The 18018-nt window shown below is 41.6% G+C and overlaps 1 protein-coding gene across 1 annotated transcript; it reads right to left on the bottom strand.

Moving 5' to 3' along the window:
• Positions 1–251: 251 nt before the first annotated feature.
• Positions 252–17326, bottom strand: LOC139606636 (mucin-2-like). Its single transcript, XM_071458898.1, has 23 exons — positions 17179–17326; positions 16474–16658; positions 16136–16276; positions 15517–15655; positions 15114–15291; positions 14266–14407; positions 13518–13661; positions 13174–13226; positions 10989–13070; positions 10755–10834; positions 10385–10484; positions 8863–8927; positions 8206–8406; positions 6798–6982; positions 5986–6126; positions 5696–5834; positions 5352–5529; positions 5081–5222; positions 4791–4934; positions 4178–4236; positions 2820–4070; positions 2543–2622; positions 252–884 (listed from the first exon to the last, which is right to left on the bottom strand). Exons 1-23 carry the CDS (start codon positions 17287–17289, stop codon positions 762–764), a joined length of 6063 nt encoding a protein of 2020 aa, XP_071314999.1. The 5' UTR covers positions 17290–17326; the 3' UTR covers positions 252–761.
• Positions 17327–18018: the final 692 nt, after the last annotated feature.

Raw genomic sequence — 18018 nt, 5'->3', positions numbered from 1 at the left:
GTAATTATTGTCCAACACATTTTCTCAGGAAATTGTGTCTTTATAATGATAAAATGACAATCAAACATTCGATTTGTCAATCAATACAGGAGAAATAAATTACCACATTAAAACATATTTGAAGTTAGACAAATAATATTTCAGAATCTTAAAATTTGAGAAATGAAAACAAAAGTATTATTAAATACAATTGCATGGACAATACAAAATAAACAATTTTTTTCCACTGAAAAAAGGATAGAGGGGGCGGATCAGACGATAACTGGTTCAAGACCTTGTTTCCTTGAGACCTTGTTTAATAATGAAAATGAACAGGAAAAAGTGATTAGTTTTAAAAATATATTTTTTTTAAATCATTTTCTTTTTCTTAAGCACTAATCATTCTTTACATCCAGAGTCATACATCTTTTCAAATGAAAGCTTTATTTTACCCAAACCCATTTTCATCAGCAGTGTGGCATAACTGGAGGTGGTTTTACTGATTGGCAAATGAAGACCCCCCAACATTAGTGTTTTGGTTTTGTAAATAAGTGACAGTTTACAGTTTATGAGTTCATCACATTATCTCCCTCCTGCAGTGCCCCCTGGTGTGTGGTGATGTTTACAGCAGACATTGTTAGGCATTAAAATAGAGATATGGGAAATTGGTGGAAATAGGTAGAAATAGGTGACAAACCCCACCCACCAAAAAAATTAAAAAAACTCCAAACATGCTCAGAGTAACTCTCACATGCAACTTAAAACAGGGAGAAAATTAATTATCAGTGAAATCTAATAGTGTCCGTGTTTGTTTCGTGTCTCGTCAGGCCTGTTATGCTGAGAATGCTCACGAGGTTTAGAGTGGATTCCGCTGGCAGCCCGAACTCCCTCAGAATATCATTAAGCTGGAGAAAGAAACAAATAGTGGTGCTGAGACATGATCACTGTCACCTTACCCAGAACTGTGGACAAGCAGTATGTATGAATTTTACATATTACTGCCGATCTTCATGACATTAGGTCTATGATGAGAACATCTGTAATCACATTAAACATAAATACTGGCAGTAGTGGGCGCCCAGCTCAGAGGACACAATGCAGATACTCAGTCAGGTAAAACAGAAGCCTAAGGCCTAAAAGCATCACTGGAACTGGTTAACACTGCTTGCATTTTCTACACTTTGTGTGCATATATTCCTACATCATCTTGTGAGTTTCTGATATCTTCCGGCCTTAATTTGTCCTTTCTGTAAAACACTTTGTAATAACATTTATAAAAAGAGCAGCATAAATAATTCTTAACTTACTTTATGACATTTGCCATATAGGAAAAAAAAAGTACTGCTATTAATAATCGCTAGCATTAGTCAGTATTAGTCATTGTTGTAGTTCACCAACTGAACCGAGGTGCTCGCCAAAGGTCAACAAAAATAGTGTTAAGGTGTAACCCATCCTTCAGCATTGGAATGTGATCAATGTCTGCTGGCTGCTTTCTAAAAGTGAGTTTAAAGGACTGTGACTCATCCTCGCACTTTCTTTTTTGAGACTTCTCATATATTTAACTTCTGTTGTTTCTTTGACTTAAGTTTTTATAATTACAAATCCTTTCAACATAGAAATTACATTGTTACATCATAATAAACATAACAGGGAAATGTTGATGAACATATCCGATGCTGAAGTTGGCAGCAGAATGTTTCCTTGAAACATTTTTACTTTCCTGCAGTTTTAGCTCCTGGCAGCTAAAGCATGATTCATGTGTCTGTGGTTCTGTTTGAACATTTAAAGAACTCTGTTAAGAACTAAGATTCGGGAACAATAACAACCATGGTTCAGCGATGAAAAAGTCAGTGACTTTAAGCAAAAGACCCAAACTCTTCACTTATTAACATTTAACTCAAACCATGATGTTTCTCTAATCTCAACCAGATGGTTTTTGCTCCTTAAACTTAACCGAGACTGTCCTCCTCTGAAAAATAGGCCCATAGATCGTCTGTGCAGCAGGTTATTATGTCAGAGTTACCTTCTGTTGCTAGGCGACATCAAGTGGTCGTACTAATTATGACATGAACAAAGGGAAAAGTGCAGTGACGTAGTTTATAGAGCAAAAAAGTCCACGTGAAAGAAGCAATTAATGTTGTTTCTATTATCTATGACTGTTCCACTGATTTATTGAAAATTAGATGGCTCATAGCTATATCAATTAAATAGTTAATTAATTGATTCATTATAATTGATATTAATAAGTGATGACATAACTTCCTGGTTAGATACTGAGAACCTTCAACCTTTTGACAGGTAGAAGCAAAGAGACTCAACACTACCGTGCAGGTCAGTGGGAGCACCAGAGCTTGTAGTAGCTCTGGTAGCAGTAGCATTCCCACCTCCCCTTTATTGACGTCAATGGATTTTAGAGTGAAACAGGTTCACCCGGATACACCTGCTGACTCTGTTTCTGCTCAGCCAATGGAATGTGTTCAGTGTTCACTGGCTCGGTCATACTTCCATTTTCAAGCTCCTTCATTCATTATTAGGATTTCTGATCGGATGAGAAGAAACTCACCTGCTGTATGAGAGTGGTCCTGATCTCCTCCTCAGACAGGGCAACAAAAGACAACATCCTCACTCTCACACCTATGACAACTAGAAGCACAGTGACACAACATTACAATGCAGGCTAGAAGGGTGCTGAAGCTGAATAATCCACCACAGGCTCTCTTTTATGTTCTTGACACTAGAGTTCAAATGTCAAAGTTTTCACTCAGCGATGTACGTGTCCATGAACAGATGTTACAGTGTAAAACATTTATATGTTGTATAAAACAGGTTGTCATACTCACACTGGCCCGATGCGTTGAACTGGGCAGGTGTTGTGGATGGAGTAGTGGTTGTCGTTTGGGTTGTATTTGTAATTGGTGTAGGGATAGATGTTGTGGTTGGTGGGGCAGTTGTGGATGGAGTAGTGGTTGTAGTTTGTGTGGTTGTTGTAATTGGTGTAGTGATGGTCGTTGATGTTGGTGGGGCAGTTGTGGATGGAGTAGTGGTTGTAGTTTGTGTGGTTGTTGTAATTGGTGTAGTGATGGTCGTTGATGTTGGTGGGGCAGTTGTGGATGGAGTAGTGGTTGTAGTTTGTGTGGTTGTTGTAATTGGTGTAGTGATGGTCGTTGATGTTGGTGGGGCTGTTGTGGATGGAGTAGTGGTTGTAGTTTGTGTGATTGTTGAAATTGGGGTAGTGATGGTCGTTGATGTTGGTGGGGCAGTTGTGGATGGAGTAGTGGTTGTAGTTTGTGTGATTGGTGAAATTTGGGTAGTGATGGTCGTTGATGTTGGTGGGGCAGTTGTGGATGGAGTAGTGGTTGTAGTTTGTGTGATTGGTGAAATTTGGGTAGTGATGGTCGTTGATGTTGGTGGGGCAGTTGTGGATGGAGTAGTGGTTGTAGTTTGTGTGATTGTTGAAATTGGGGTAGTGATGGTCGTTGATGTTGGTGGGGCAGTTGTGGATGGAGTAGTGGTTGTAGTTTGTGTGATTGGTGAAATTTGGGTAGTGATGGTCGTTGATGTTGGTGGGGCAGTTGTGGATGGAGTAGTGGTTGTAGTTTGTGTGATTGGTGAAATTTGGGTAGTGATGGTCGTTGATGTTGGTGGGGCAGTTGTGGATGGAGTAGTGGTTGTAGTTTGTGTGATTGTTGAAATTGGGGTAGTGATGGTCGTTGATGTTGGTGGGGCAGTTGTGGATGGAGTAGTGGTTGTAGTTTGTGTGATTGTTGAAATTGGGGTAGTGATGGTCGTTGATGTTGGTGGGGCAGTTGTGGATGGAGTAGTGGTTGTAGTTTGTGTGATTGGTGAAATTTGGGTAGTGATGGTCGTTGATGTTGGTGGGGCAGTTGTGGATGGAGTAGTGGTTGTAGTTTGTGCGGCTGTTGTAGCTGGTGTTACGATGGTTGTCATGGTTGGTGGGCCAGCTGTTGTGGATGCGGTAGTTGTATCTCCTATGGTTGTTTGAGCTGGTGTTGTTTCGTTTGTTAAGGCTCGTGGTTTTCGTTTGTGTGGTTGTTGCAGCTTTTGTAGTGCTTGTGTGGTTGTTGTAGGGTCTGTAAACAGGAGTGAAAGTGAAAGATTGATCACACATGAACTTTATCAATGCTTGGGATTGGAAATGGAATTTGAAAGATTAAAAACAAGGAAGAGCAGAACTCACCAGGTCCAACAGTCACAGTGACACATCGTAGCTCTGAGTGATACTTGCGTAGGACTAAACTGCAGAAAGAGTTTAGTTACAGAAAACGATACACTTTTAAATAAAATGTAAAACAAACAATGCTACTGAACGGATAAAACTTTTTTGGTAATTTCGGAAACATTTTTCAATGTTATATATATAATATTAACTGCCGCTAGATGCCACACCAGACAACCATTAGCACAGGGCAAAATAAATTCGTTGATGGCCCCTCCGTTCTTGTTCTCAGCAAGGTGTTGCGAAACCCAGTGAAAGTGGCCCCCAGTGAGAGGCACACTGAAAAACCTTAGGCTGTGAACCTGAGAGCCAACAAAAAACCCCAGCCACAAACATTAGCCCATGCTAACGTTGCCGTGATAGGTTCCATGGCAATGCTGGTGTTAAGCCAGCTAGCGATAGCAACATTACTCCACTATAACTTTACACAGAAAATAGTTGTTTGCTGCTATATGATTGTTTAAAATCTCATATATATATAACCTTTGACATAAGTTCTATTATTCAGAATTATTTTCATTAAGTACTTCCAGATTGCTTCCAGAGGTTAATGTTCGGGGTAAAAGACACTAACTTGTCATATGCCTGGACGACAAAACAGATGGAGTGGCTTTCTCCATCTTGAGCCTCAGATGGCGTCCATCTCAGGGTGAACTGACCTCCTCCTGATGCCGTCTGCATTATGCTGTGCGGCCCGCTGAACACCAGCTCAGAAACCCTTCAACAAACAGAAGACGCTGCTTATCCAGTAAAATGTCCAGAGCCGCTTTGCTGGCAACTGCAAATATTGCATCCAAGTTGTAAACTGAAATTATTCAATATCTGAATCTTTTGTTTTAAATTTGTATTTGTGCCTTGACTTACGTAGAGATATTAGCCTCTGCTCGGATGCTGATGTCCAGGGACTGAGTGACAGGGGTGTACAGCTGAGCTCCGTTGGCTGGGGTTGGAGGCAGGAACCTGGGCAGGTAGAGTCCCTCTGTGCAGGATGGCACTGCAGGATCCACTGGAACAATAAAGAAAAGCAAAGGTTTGTAAAGATGGCACTCCCACCACTTTATACTACACCCCTTCATATTTATTCAGTGCAATACTTGTTGGCCAAAATCCAGGCTGTCGGAAGATGAAATCTTACCCCATACAACAAACTGGACAGGTATTTTGCTGATAGCGGCAGTTGTAGTTTTCACTTCCTGCACACCATTGGTTTGAGTCAGGGTGATAGTCTGTCTGGGAAAGTCCTCCATCACCAGCTGCACCGCGTACGGACCTTCATTAGTGCTGCTGGTGGGACTGAACGACAGAGAGCAAGACTACACAAAAACACAATCAGAAAAAGAAGAATTAATGTGTTTATATACTGCTTGTACATTAGTCCAAAGTATTCTGATATTCGGATTGAGGATTTATAATATACCAGTATCTGCCCAGACATGAGAGCAACCTAAGTGAGAGTTACTGTGGACTTCGGTCACTCACTGATGAGAGGCTGAGAACAGACGGTGGAGTGCAGGGGTTACACTCCGACAGTGACGTGTCTCCATATCTGCATTTAACCTCGTCTCCATCAGGGTCAAACGCCAACAGGTTGAAATCTCTCTGGCAGTTTGAAGGAACTCTGAGAGGGAGAGAGACAGATCAGATATCCATACAGAACATATGTGTATGTGATACGCCTACATAAGGCATTATTCTAATCATTGCTACCATAAATATGATGTAGAAATGTGAGGTACTGAGGTAAAAACACAAACAGTGAGCAGGCTTACCTCACAGCAGGCAGGACGGTGGTCTGTGGTGACGTGTTGGCTGTGCCAGTGTCGGACCGGCTCTTCAGTTCAACCAGAGTCACGGCTCTCAATGACACAATGCCATTTTTGGTGTCATTTATCCAGTCGCCACCATCCAACCTTCAGTGGAAGTTCATGTGAAAGTCAGTTTTTACTGTGCCGCACAAAACCTGAGTAAACCCACATATATGTCCCTATAACAGTGAGGTTTCCAAATATGTCACCTATAGGGGATATATTATCACATCCATACATCCTTTGGATATATGAAGATGTAAGTTTATGACACATATGAAATACCCATAGTAAAATATCTATATGTACATGTATCAAAATATCTATATGATTAATTTTGGTTAATGGTGTGGTAAAGATTAACGGTAACATATAACATATATGTTAATGATATATATTTAATTTATATATACAAATGTAATCCAACAGTATACATATAAAAAATATATATGCTTATATATGTTTTTGTTATTCATTTCTCATTCATTTTAAACATGTCTCCTCCCATTTTAGAAAGGTGGTCTCAAATATTGACATATGAGGACAAGCTCTGGGATGGATATATCTTTATATAACATATGTCAACAATATAAACATATATATTTGTATATATTAACATACATATTTGTATGAGCTAGACATATATGTCAATATATGAAATTGTTCCAATTTCTTAAATATATCTTTACATATATATTATGTATATATATGGAAATTCAACATTTATGGCCCTCAGTGTGATTTTTTTTTTTTTTTTTTTTTGTGTGTGCACTCACAGCAGCTGAAATGGAGCATTGGTGGGAACCACCTGAGTCACTTGTCCCTCCCTCTGACACCACTCCCCACTGTCGCTGTAAACCTCCTCGAGCACGAAGCTCTCGTTCCCGCAGTACCCACTGTGACAGCTCCACGAGGCCGTGGCTGCGCAGGAGCGGAAGCTCAGCTGATAGCGAACAGCCACCTGCAGTATGAGAGTGAACAGGCGGCAGATATTTACTGGGGAAAAGATTCCACTTTAAATACAAACTGATTGCATAGTAAACTTCACAGTAAAGGTTTAATGTGATTCACCTGATTTTAGGTGAAATTATCACTAATTACATTTGCCCTGTTTCTCATGATGAGGGGAAATAATCCCATCATCCACCTTCCCATCAGAAAAGACACAAATGTTACCTCATCGAAAGTTTCTGTTTAATTTAAATCCATATTCTACTTTTGCATAAGATGAAGAATTGTTCTTAAACTTACTTTTCTTCTTAATATCCCATAAATACTACAATCAATTGTTTATTTTTTGAAGGCTAGATTCTAATCATATCTTTGACGTGGCTAGGAATGAAAATGTGAGACAAAGAGATGAGACAAAGTGAAAGGGTTTGCTGAGAATGACGAACCTACGGAGAATTATCACCCCAATCTGCAGCTCCCCCGGCTTTATGGGGCTTTATAGTGATTTTCAACTCATTTTTTATGGGTCTGGTTGGTAAATTTACTGCTAGGTTTCACTCTCACTGCTCTCACTGCATCGTTTTTGGTTACAGGCAGCTGTTCATTTAAAAACAGCTCTAAAAATTCACTGTACCACACCCGCTCAGCACCTTTTTGTGTCACCAATGTAGATCAACAGGATAACCCTGTCCAGGTCAACACAAAGCATGAATCTCAAGATGAAAAAGGATGTAACTTCGGAAGATAACCACTTAATTTGTCTAACTCAGACCGCTGAGGCATCACAATAACTGTGGATCTGTTTACTGTGATAAATATCTCTTTCAATCAATCAATCAATCAATCAATCAATCAACATTTATTTATATAGCCCTTTACAATAGCCAAAGGTGACCAAAGTGCTTTACAGTAATATCAAAAATCAACAGAATAAGAACACAATATACAATAAAATCATGAAATGCATAAAAACTACATAAAATGACAAAAGTAAAATGTCACAGCGCTATCAGATATCAAAGGCCATTCTAAATAAATACGTTTTGAGCTTAGATTTAAAAAGTGCTGGGTCACTGCGTATGTCAGGGGGTAAAAATTTCAATGTACATATGGTCATGTGAGCATTTTGGGGTTAGACTTCCATCATTCTGCCACAATTTCCATAACTTATATGCATCAAAGTGTCGAAGGAAAATTATTATTTCTGCCAGTTTAGAAAGAAAGCATACGTACCCTGACAGATCCGTCTGTGTGTGGGATTTTTGGGTGATAGGTCATCACCGTCCCCAAGAAATGAGAAGCCTGGGCGCTGCAGACCAGCAGCAGCAGCAGCAGCAGTGAGAGCGACATAGTGAATGTAAAAGTCTCCCTGGACACAGACAGTAAATAAATACCTCTAACACACCTTCCTGTCTTCTTGATACGGGAAATGCTCTAGTATGAGGAAATGTCTGCTGAGACATTGATGAGACTTGACAGATGGAGTGTGGCGAGTACAGGCGTCATGTTCAAGATGAAATCAGCTTTTCAATAGCAGTTAGTGATTATCCATCCTGAACACTGGTAAGACCTGTTCTCTCCAGATTAACTGCAACTATCAATTAAATACGTTGCTGCACATTTCTATTCATGTTTGTAACGGACGTTTTCCACCCTCTGAGTCTTAAAGGATTGGGGAGCCTAGCTTCTTTAGAGAGTTTATTTTGGGTTAGGAGCTGTTGGGACATTGTACGTGACATTAAGGACCAGATGAACATGACAGGGGCCCTCAGTTAATCCCTAATAACACCCATTTTTCCCAGTATTCCTCCATCATCCTTAGATCTGCAGTTTTCCTCTTCCAGGTGTGGCAGGTTGTGGCAACCTGGTTCCCTCCTCATGCTGACTCACCTGAGCACCTGCTGCCAAATGACTCATCTCATGCACCAGATCAACGACTCCCAGTCCTGCCTGCCCTGCTCGGGGTTTCCACCATTAACAACTTTACCACAAAGTGCACCTTGCAGGTATCTCTGTCCACATCTGCCACCTTGGTGAGGACGTTTAACTGATCCCTGGGCTGAAGCCACAGGTCCATTTGTTAGAGGGGAACCTCCTGCACTGTGTGCTCGAGCTCCACTAAAGTAGGTAGAACTACCAGGCACCATAAAAGTGTTGTACCGGTGGGCTGTAATGGTTAAGTAGCATTATCTTGAGAAAGACTTCATACCTTTAACAGAAACTGTAGCTATGGAGGATGCAGGTATATGCAGGGATTGCCTACCAGCTGCTCAGGCAGCAGTACCTCTTCATGGTATGCATACCCATGATGCACTGTGGCATGGGAACTGACTCAGTCCCTACCTCCAGATCCTTTTGTTCACTTGAGATTCTTAACATGCCAGTCAGTTATTTGACCAAGACTTTCGGCGCTTCAAACAAAAAACTGAGGACAAACTAAAAAAAATGTTACTAATGCTTCCTGTGAAAATTAGTTCAGCTACAGACCGTTAATCTCACTGTCAACCTAATTCAGAAATATGGTCTGGAAAAGAGGAGCGGGAGCCAAAATGAAAGAGTTGCCACGTGCAGTCACAGTTGACTGGAAAGACTCTTCAGGTAAAATCACCAGCTCAGACAAACATCTGAGACATGGAAGGACCGGTTCATAGAAGTGCAAACGCCCTCAGGGCATTTTTTTTTCTTATGGTTTCTAATGTTAGTAAATTTTAGATACATGTTGCTGTGTAACTGACATTTCTGCGCCAGTTTGCTGAGCTATAGCTCTTCTCGTGAAACTGCTACACAACATTTTAGTTGAGTCAAAACACAAATATGTCCAATTTGTTGTGATTCCTTATGCACCTTCTCCGTCACTGCGCTCCTCCTGCCAATCATCCACTTCACAGAGTCAGGCTTAGTTACACTACAGACAAAGTTCCTCTTGGTGGCCACACTTGCAGGTGCATGTGGCTCCATGATGCACAGTCAGATCCAGGTTTCAGGTCCACAGTTGTGACCGTTGTCCTGGTAACATTATAAAGACTCACTTTTGATGCAGCTTTCATGGCCAACAAGGTTGATTTGTAAATATGCTGTAAATCTGAAAATAGCAATTATCAATTTCTGCACACACATGGACAACAGTACCACAATATTAAAATTAAAAATATTTTTTAAAAAAACAAAAAACATTAAAAACATTTTCAAAATCATGCTAGGCATTTTCAACCAACAGCAGCAGTGTGATCTAAGTATCTCAGTTTGTGAGGACAAATGTGAATTGATTTTATTGGAGATTCTTACACATAAATTTTCAAAAACTAAAGCTGCTGCTAAAACTGCAAAAGAAATTCTTCTGAAATGAGTGAAATGGAAGTGAAAACAAGTGAGGGCTCTTCCCTGTGAAGTTAGATACACTTTCATAATGAACCACTAGGGGTCGCTGCGACCGTAACATTCAGGGTGGTGCTGCTCACAAGGCGTAGAGTGATGTCTGCTGGCAGCCCTTGTTGTACCAGTTCATTTTTAAGCTGGAGAAAGAAACAGAAAGTGGTGATGAGATATGATCATGATATGATGGGTGTGAAAAGACAGATTTGGTACAGATAGTGACTGTTATCAGTTTTAAGTATGTCTGGATCATTAGAGGTATTTGTAGGAGGCGCACAATACTTCAATTTCACTTTTAAATGCCACACATTTGCTCCCAGCCTTGTTTATTCATATATTTATTACAAGGTCCAGCTCAAACCTAACCCCGGGAGGCACAGTTATCAAAAAATAGATAAGAAGAAACTCACTTGTTGTATAACGGTGTCCCTGATGAAGTCTTCAGATAGTGGAATTGAAGAGGTGATCTTTGATCTCAGACCTATGACAACTAGAAGCACAGTGACTCAACATTATAATGTGGGCTAGAAGTGTGCTGAAACGTAGTATTACAGTACAGTTCAAAAACCATTGTTCTTACATGTGCAGCACATCTGGAAACAGATGATTACACAGTGTAAAACATCTCCATTTGTCATACTCACCCTGATTCGTGGCATTGAATACAGGTGTTGGGGTAGTTGTTGTGGATGGACTTGTAGTTGGTGTGGTTGTGGTTGGGGTAGTGGTTGTAGTTGGTGTAGTTGTAGTTGGTGTGGTTGTAGTTGCTGTAGTGGTTGTAGTTGGTGTGGTTGTGGTTGGTGTAGTAGTTGGTATGGTTGTGGTTGGTGTGGTGGTTGTTGTTGGTGTAGTGGTTGTAGTTGGTGTGGTTGTGGTTGGTGTAGTGGTTGTGGTTGGTGTGGTTGTTGTGGTGGTTGTAGTTGATGTGGTTGTGGTTGGTGTGGTGGTTGTAGTTGGAGTAGTGGTTGTAGTTGGAGTGGTTGTGGTTGGTGTAGTGGTTGTTGGTGTAGTGGTTGTAGTTGGTGTAGTGGTAGTGGTTGGTGTAGTGGTTGTAGTTGGTGTGGTTGTTGTGGTGGTTGTAGTTGGAGTAGTGGTTGTAGTTGGAGTGGTTGTGGTTGGTGTAGTAGTTGTAGTAGGTGTAGTTGTAGTTGGAGTTGTGGTTGTAGTTGGAGTAGTGGTTGTAGTTGGTGTGGTTGTAGTTGGAGTAGTGGTTGTAGTTGGAGTAGTGGTGGTAGTTGGAGTCGTGGTTGTAGTTGGAGTAGTGGTGGTAGTTGGAGTAGTGGTTGTAGTTGGAGTGGTTGTAGTTAGTGTGGTTGTGGTTGGAGTAGTGGTTGTAGTTGGTGTGGTTGTAGTTGGAGTAGTGGTTGTGGTTGGTGTAGTGGTTGTAGTTGGAGTAGTGGTTGTAGTTGTAGTACTTGTAGTTGGAGTAGTGGTTGTAGTTGGAGTGGTTGTAGTTGGAGTGGTTGTTGGTGTAGTGGTTGTAGTTGGTGTGGTTGTAGTTGGAGTGGTTGTAGTTGGAGTAGTGGTTGTAGTTGGAGTAGTGGTTGTAGTTGGTGTGGTTGTAGTTGGTGTAGTGGTTGTTGGTGGAGTGGTTGTAGTTGGAGTGGTTGTAGTTGGTGTAGTTGTAGTTGGAGTGGTTGTAGTTGGTGTAGTTGTTGTAGTTGGAGTGGTTGTAGTTGGAGTGGTTGTAGTTGGAGTGGTTGTAGTTGGTGTGGTTGTAGTTGGAGTAGTGGTTGTAGTTGGTGTAGTTGGAGTTGTAGTGGTTGTAGTTGGTGTAGTTGTAGTTGGAGTGGTTGTAGTTGGAGTAGTGGTTGTAGTTGGAGCAGTGGTTGTAGTTGGAGTGGTTGTAGTTGTAGTTGGTGTAGTTGTAGTTGGAGTGGTTGTAGTTGGAGTAGTGGTTGTAGTTGGAGCAGTGGTTGTAGTTGGAGTGGTTGTAGTTGGTGTGGTTGTAGTTGGTGTAGTTGTAGTTGGAGTAGTGGTTGTAGTTGGTGTGGTTGTAGTTGGAGTGGTTGTAGTTGGTGTAGTTGGAGTTGGAGTGGTTGTAGTTGGAGTAGTGGTTGTAGTTGGAGCAGTGGTTGTAGTTGGAGTGGTTGTTGTAGTTGGAGTGGTTGTAGTTGGAGTGGTTGTAGTTGGAGCAGTGGTTGTAGTTGGAGTGGTTGTAGTTGGAGTAGTGGTTGTAGTTGGAGCAGTGGTTGTAGTTGGAGTGGTTGTTGTAGTTGGAGTGGTTGTAGTTGGAGTGGTTGTAGTTGGAGCAGTGGTTGTAGTTGGAGTGGCTGTAGTTGGAGTAGTGGTTGTAGTTGGAGCAGTGGTTGTAGTTGGAGTGGTTGTAGTTGGAGCAGTGGTTGTAGTTGGAGTGGCTGTAGTTGGAGTAGTGGTTGTAGTTGGAGTAGTGGTTGTAGTTGGAGCAGTGGTTGTAGTTGGAGTGGCTGTAGTTGGAGTAGTGGTTGTAGTTGGAGCAGTGGTTGTAGTTGGAGTGGTTGTAGTTGGAGTAGTGGTGGTAGTTGGAGTGGTTGTAGTTGGAGCAGTGGTTGTAGTTGGAGCAGTGGTTGTAGTTGGAGTGGCTGTAGTTGGAGCAGTGGTTGTAGTTGGAGTGGTTGTAGTTGGAGCAGTGGTTGTAGTTGGAGCGGTTGTAGTTGGAGCAGTGGTTGTAGTTGGAGCAGTGGTTGTAGTTGGAGCAGTGGTTGTAGTTGGAGTGGTTGTAGTTGGAGCAGTGGTTGTAGTTGGGTCTGTGAGCAGGAGTGAAAGTGAAAGCTTGATCACACATGAACTTGCTCAATGCTCGGGATCAGAAGTGGAATTTGCAGCTTTAGAGGAACGAGCAGAACTCACCAGCTCCAACAGTCACGATGACACATCGAAGCTCTGAGTGATACTTCGCTGAACTGTGGTGAGAAATCAGTGCAGGAGCTCAGTTATTACATTATGTTACCAATAATCTCACCAGCTTCCATACAGACAGTTCGTCCTCTGCTTCAAGAGGAACATTTGTTTTCAAAATGTTCATGTGGTCACACTCACAGATACACAACACACATCTATACACAACACACATCTATACACAACACACATCTATACACAACGCACATCACACATCTATACACATCACACATCTATACACATTTCCATTTCCGCACACTTTCCATTTGTATTTACAGGACAACGGACTGACTTGCCTTATAACTGCCTGGACGACAAAGCAGATAGGATGACTCTGTCCGTCTTCATCCTGAGACGGTGTCCACCTCAGGGTGTACTGTCCTGCTGCCAGCGTAGTCTGGACGATGTTGTGCGGCCCACTGAACAGCAGCTCAGAGATGCTTAATGCACAGAAACGGAAGAGATTTGTTGAATTAAATAAGCATATCCAAAACGTCCCCACCCACACATGAGGCATTCTGTCACAATATGATCTGAATGACACAGCAGCTTGGTTGAATGTGACTCAGCTGTTTTCTTTTTTTGTTTCCTTGTTCCCTTGTTGGAATTGAACTTTGCTGCTATTTTATTTTTTTATCTTTTTTTTGGTTGGGACAACAGTTTAAAGTCTAAGCTTTTAAAGTGAATACTGAAACAACAAGGTGCAAGATGACCACTCGTTGGCCCAGATTCACATGCTTTCTTCTGGGTTTGAATGCAAACAGCTGTTTATGTACAGCCTATTATTTCTACAACCACAGCACAATACAGTCGGTTTTGTTTCACTTGTTGTCAAACCTGTTTCGTGCATCAGTGTTACATAAGACAACAGACCAGATTCTCTGTGCACCTGAAAAAACTTGGCAAACAAAAACCATTTGTGTGTGAGGCGAATGTGTTAATGTGGAAAGTGCTTCTTGTCTAACCAGAGACAGCTGTGCAGTGCATCATTGACATACCTCTGACAACATATTTTGATATGAAGTTTGTCTTCTTTTGACGTACCTGGACATATTAGCCTCTGCTCGGATGCTGATGTCCAGGGACTGGCTGACAGGGGTGTACAGCTGAGCTCTGTTGGCTGGGGTTGGAGGCAGGAACCTGGGCAGGTAGAGTCCCTCTGTGCAGGACTGCACCGCAGGATCCACTGGAACAAGAAAGCAAAGTTTTCTGAGAACAGCAGGAATTTTCGTGTCAGGAAAGTCTCGGGGAGGAGGTTTTAAACCGAACGTGGTTTTGGTGGGTGGGGGTACTTGTCACATGACATGAGCTTTGGCCATCGTTGTCTTTTTAATACAAGAAGTTATAATATGCCCTTTGAGCAGCGCTACGACTTCAGCGCAGATTAGAAGCTACAGAGAGTTGCTAAAGGAAAGTGACAACATGGGTTGGGGCTAGCTGATTAGCACGCTAACATGAGTCGAAGAAAAGACATGACATTGGCTTTGTTTTCCACTGAGTAAAGGAATGAAATTTGATGCTGAACTCACAATGGTTGTCCTAGACTGGTAAGGAAGTAATGCTAATGTTGGCTGTGTAGCAAAAGCAAAACTTACAAATAGCTCCTTCAAGAGAAAATTTTAGACCCCCCAATGATGGGGCCACACCTGTGGCTGTTGAGACATTTCAGTCATAACGACAGATATGAACCTCCTTATGGCACTAGAAGAAAAGGATTCATCTGGTAACCAGGAATGTTGTCCAGTCTGGAGCAAAGCGATGGACGGACAGACCACACACACCACCCACTGCGCTAGCTAACACCTAACCCTAACACCTAAAAAGCAAATATGCAGCTCTGCTTCTTTTGTTTTTTGGGTTTAAGTCCGAGTTGCCAAAACATGAAATCTTACCCCTTAAAACAAACTGGACAGGTATTTTGCTGATAGCATCGGCGGGAGTTCTCACCACCTGCAAACCGTTGGTTTGAGTCAGGGTGATAGTCTGTCTGGGAAAGTCCTCCATCACCAGCTGGACCGCGTACGGACCTTCATTAGTGCTGCTGGTGGGACTGAACGACAGAGAACACGACTGCAAAAGGATACAAAAAAAGCACATAAGGTCAAATAAGCCAAATATTTTCTGTCACGTAAGGAAATGCAAGATGGTACATATAATTTGAAATCAAATTTAGGCTATAAAGCTACTGTGTTTTATTTAAAAAATGCTCTGGGCTCACTGCAGATGTGTTTTGGACTATCTGTCTATCTAAGTATCTGCCCATTATGTGACAGGACGTCAACAGTGGTCACTCACGGATGAGAGGCTGAGGACAGACGGTGGAGTGCAGGGGTTACACTCCGACAGTGACGTGTTTCCGTATCTGCATTTGACCTCGTCTCCATCAGGGTCAAACGCCAACAGGTTGAAATCTCTCTGGCAGTTTGAAGGAACTCTGAGAGGGAGAGACAGAAAAAATGTGCATTTTGCCGTTGTGTGACTCCTCCTTTAGTTCCCTTGTAAGGCATGAGCCAGACAGAAAGCCTCGTCATACTAAAGTCAACATCAGCCTTGTATTGTCTAGACAAAGGTATCCATGAAAGGTCAAAATGTCAGTTTAATGAATGTCCTGCTTTTGGATTCGGAAACGTTATTTGACCTGACTCACTTGTTCCTTTAAGGTTTCACCAGTAAACTGGTGCTATTTTAAACCTAAGCTTGAACCTGAACTTGAACACAACTCTTTAAAGGTGTTTTCCCACCCAGCACTGGGCCGCTTGTCTTTGATTATTCAGTTAATCAAATACTTAATTACACACACTTTTCATCTGGCTTTGTCCCTGAAGTGCTCATGATATACTGATGACACATGAGATTATTTAAATACTTAAGATGTGTAATTACTAACAAAAACACAAACAGGATGGAGGCTTACCTCACAGCGGGAATGATGGTCGTCTGGGGTGATTTGTTGGGTTGGCCAGTGTCTGACCGGTTCCTCAGTTCAACCAGAGTCACGGCTCTCCATGCGCTGATGCCATTCCTGATATTGTTTATCCAGTTACCTCCTGCCAACCTGTGGTCCAAGGTCACAGAAAAGTCAGTCATCATTGTGTTGCGTGGTTTTCGACATTCAGTATAACTGTCGACATTTTGCACATTTTAGATTTGGATTTTCTTGCCCTGCAGTAAAAAAAATAAAATAAAAAATACTGCAGATTACTTCTTTGCCCTCATCACACAAAGGATGGATTTTGCGAATGGTGCACACACCCGATCTCAAACGGAGCGTTGCTGGGGACCAATCGGATCGACCTCCCCTCTGTCTGGCACCACTCTCCACTGCTTTCCATGTCCACATTATTCACCACGAACGTCTCACTCCCACACACACCACTTAAACACGTCAAACTTGAATTGGTGCAACTGTGGAAGTTCAACTTATAGCGTAGCACCGCCTGTAATATCACAGTGAAGACATGTTATGGTTTAATGCCAACATCCATGACATGAACATGTTTTTATGGGATGCTAATTTAAAAAGATGTTACTCTGAAGACATGTGTTTGCTTTTGTCTTTAATTCTACTGACATTTGAGTCCTGTTTTCTAAAAATGACAAAATAATCATCACATGGTACAAGTTCCATACAGCCATAACAAGACCCCCATGGAAAGATATTTTCTCTAAATTCTGTTATTCTGTTCAGTATTTTAAAAGCAAAAATACAGAAAATCCGCTTTGTTGCATTTTTCCTTTACTAAGGACTTAAAACACAGTATTTACTACACATTCTAAACTTATTACAATAATTACCCCCATCACAGAAATGCTGGCGTCACTTTTCAATTTCTGCTATTATAATTGATAATAATAATAATTTTATTGTTCAACTTTGTTATCAAATTCTGTCATAAGCTGCTTTAAATGATATATTATATTAATTTCAAAAATTGTTTAGAAAGGAACTGTACATACCTGGACAGATCCATTGGTAAAAGTGGTTTTTGGGTAGTAGGTTATCACTGTCCCCAAGAAATGAGTAGCCTGGGCGCTGCCGACCAGCAGCAGCAGCAGTGAGAGCGACATGGTGAGTGTGTTAGTCTCTCTAGACAAAGTAAGCAATTTAATACCAACACTATCACATAAAAGACAGCCCTTCTTTACACGCCCCTGCGCCTCTTTTCTCCCACACGGAAAGCTTCTTAGTTTGAAGTCAAACAATGAACCAGGAACTGTTCCGGCATGAGGAAATGTCTTATATCATGGGTAGAAGATTGTGATCAGGAATGACAAATGCTGAAGTGCAGTGAATACACTTGTCTTAACCAATTGTCAATCATGCAGAAATGAGACAAATTTGTAAACAGAAGGTAGAAATCCTCTGCCTTATCTCATGCTCTCTCCTGCAGCCCTACAAAGGGAACCCAAATAACTTCAACATTTCCTTGTGCATAAGTATGATGTTTACTTTGATGGCTGGAATTGTTTCCAAATGAATGCAAGAGGCAGTGGTTTTTAATGCTGCGAATTCCAGCTCACACTGAGACCTCAGGCCTGACACAAGGCCAGAATCAGTCAAACCGATTCTTTCTGAAGTGGCCTGAACGAATGATTTAAGAAAACTGGCTGTGACTGATGTGATATAGTTACAGGATTCATTCCTGAACACTGTCTCGTCTTCAGTGCCATTATATATATCATTTTTTTCTTCAGAGTTGGTTTCTTCACAATGAACAATGCTTCATCTGATGCAGCTGGGTGGAGCCTTGGTCTTGACTCTTCGTGTGTCTCGGTGAGTGATGTGTCATGGTGTCT

Source organism: Trachinotus anak, unplaced genomic scaffold (genome assembly GCF_046630095.1).
Source record: "Trachinotus anak isolate AG129_WGS33_773 ecotype Australia unplaced genomic scaffold, CSIRO_AGI_Tana_v1 ptg000023l, whole genome shotgun sequence".
Taxonomy (NCBI): domain Eukaryota; kingdom Metazoa; phylum Chordata; class Actinopteri; order Carangiformes; family Carangidae; genus Trachinotus; species Trachinotus anak.
The sequence above is the reverse complement of the archived record's forward strand: the minus strand, read 5'-3'. Positions and strand labels throughout refer to the sequence as shown.

Bases quoted from the DNA above. Each gene is read 5' to 3' on its own strand.
- LOC139606636 (XM_071458898.1), bottom strand. From the start codon at position 17,289: ATGTCGCTCTCACTGCTGCTGCTGCTGGTCGGCAGCGCCCAGGCTACT. The intron at 16,277-16,473 runs GTGTGTGCACCA...CTTGGACCACAG, and splicing joins AACGCTCCGTTTGAGATCGG to GTTGGCAGGAGGTAACTGGA. The intron at 10,835-10,988 runs GTGAGTATGACA...CTGTGCTTCTAG, and splicing joins ATTCAATGCCACGAATCAGG to TTGTCATAGGTCTGAGATCA.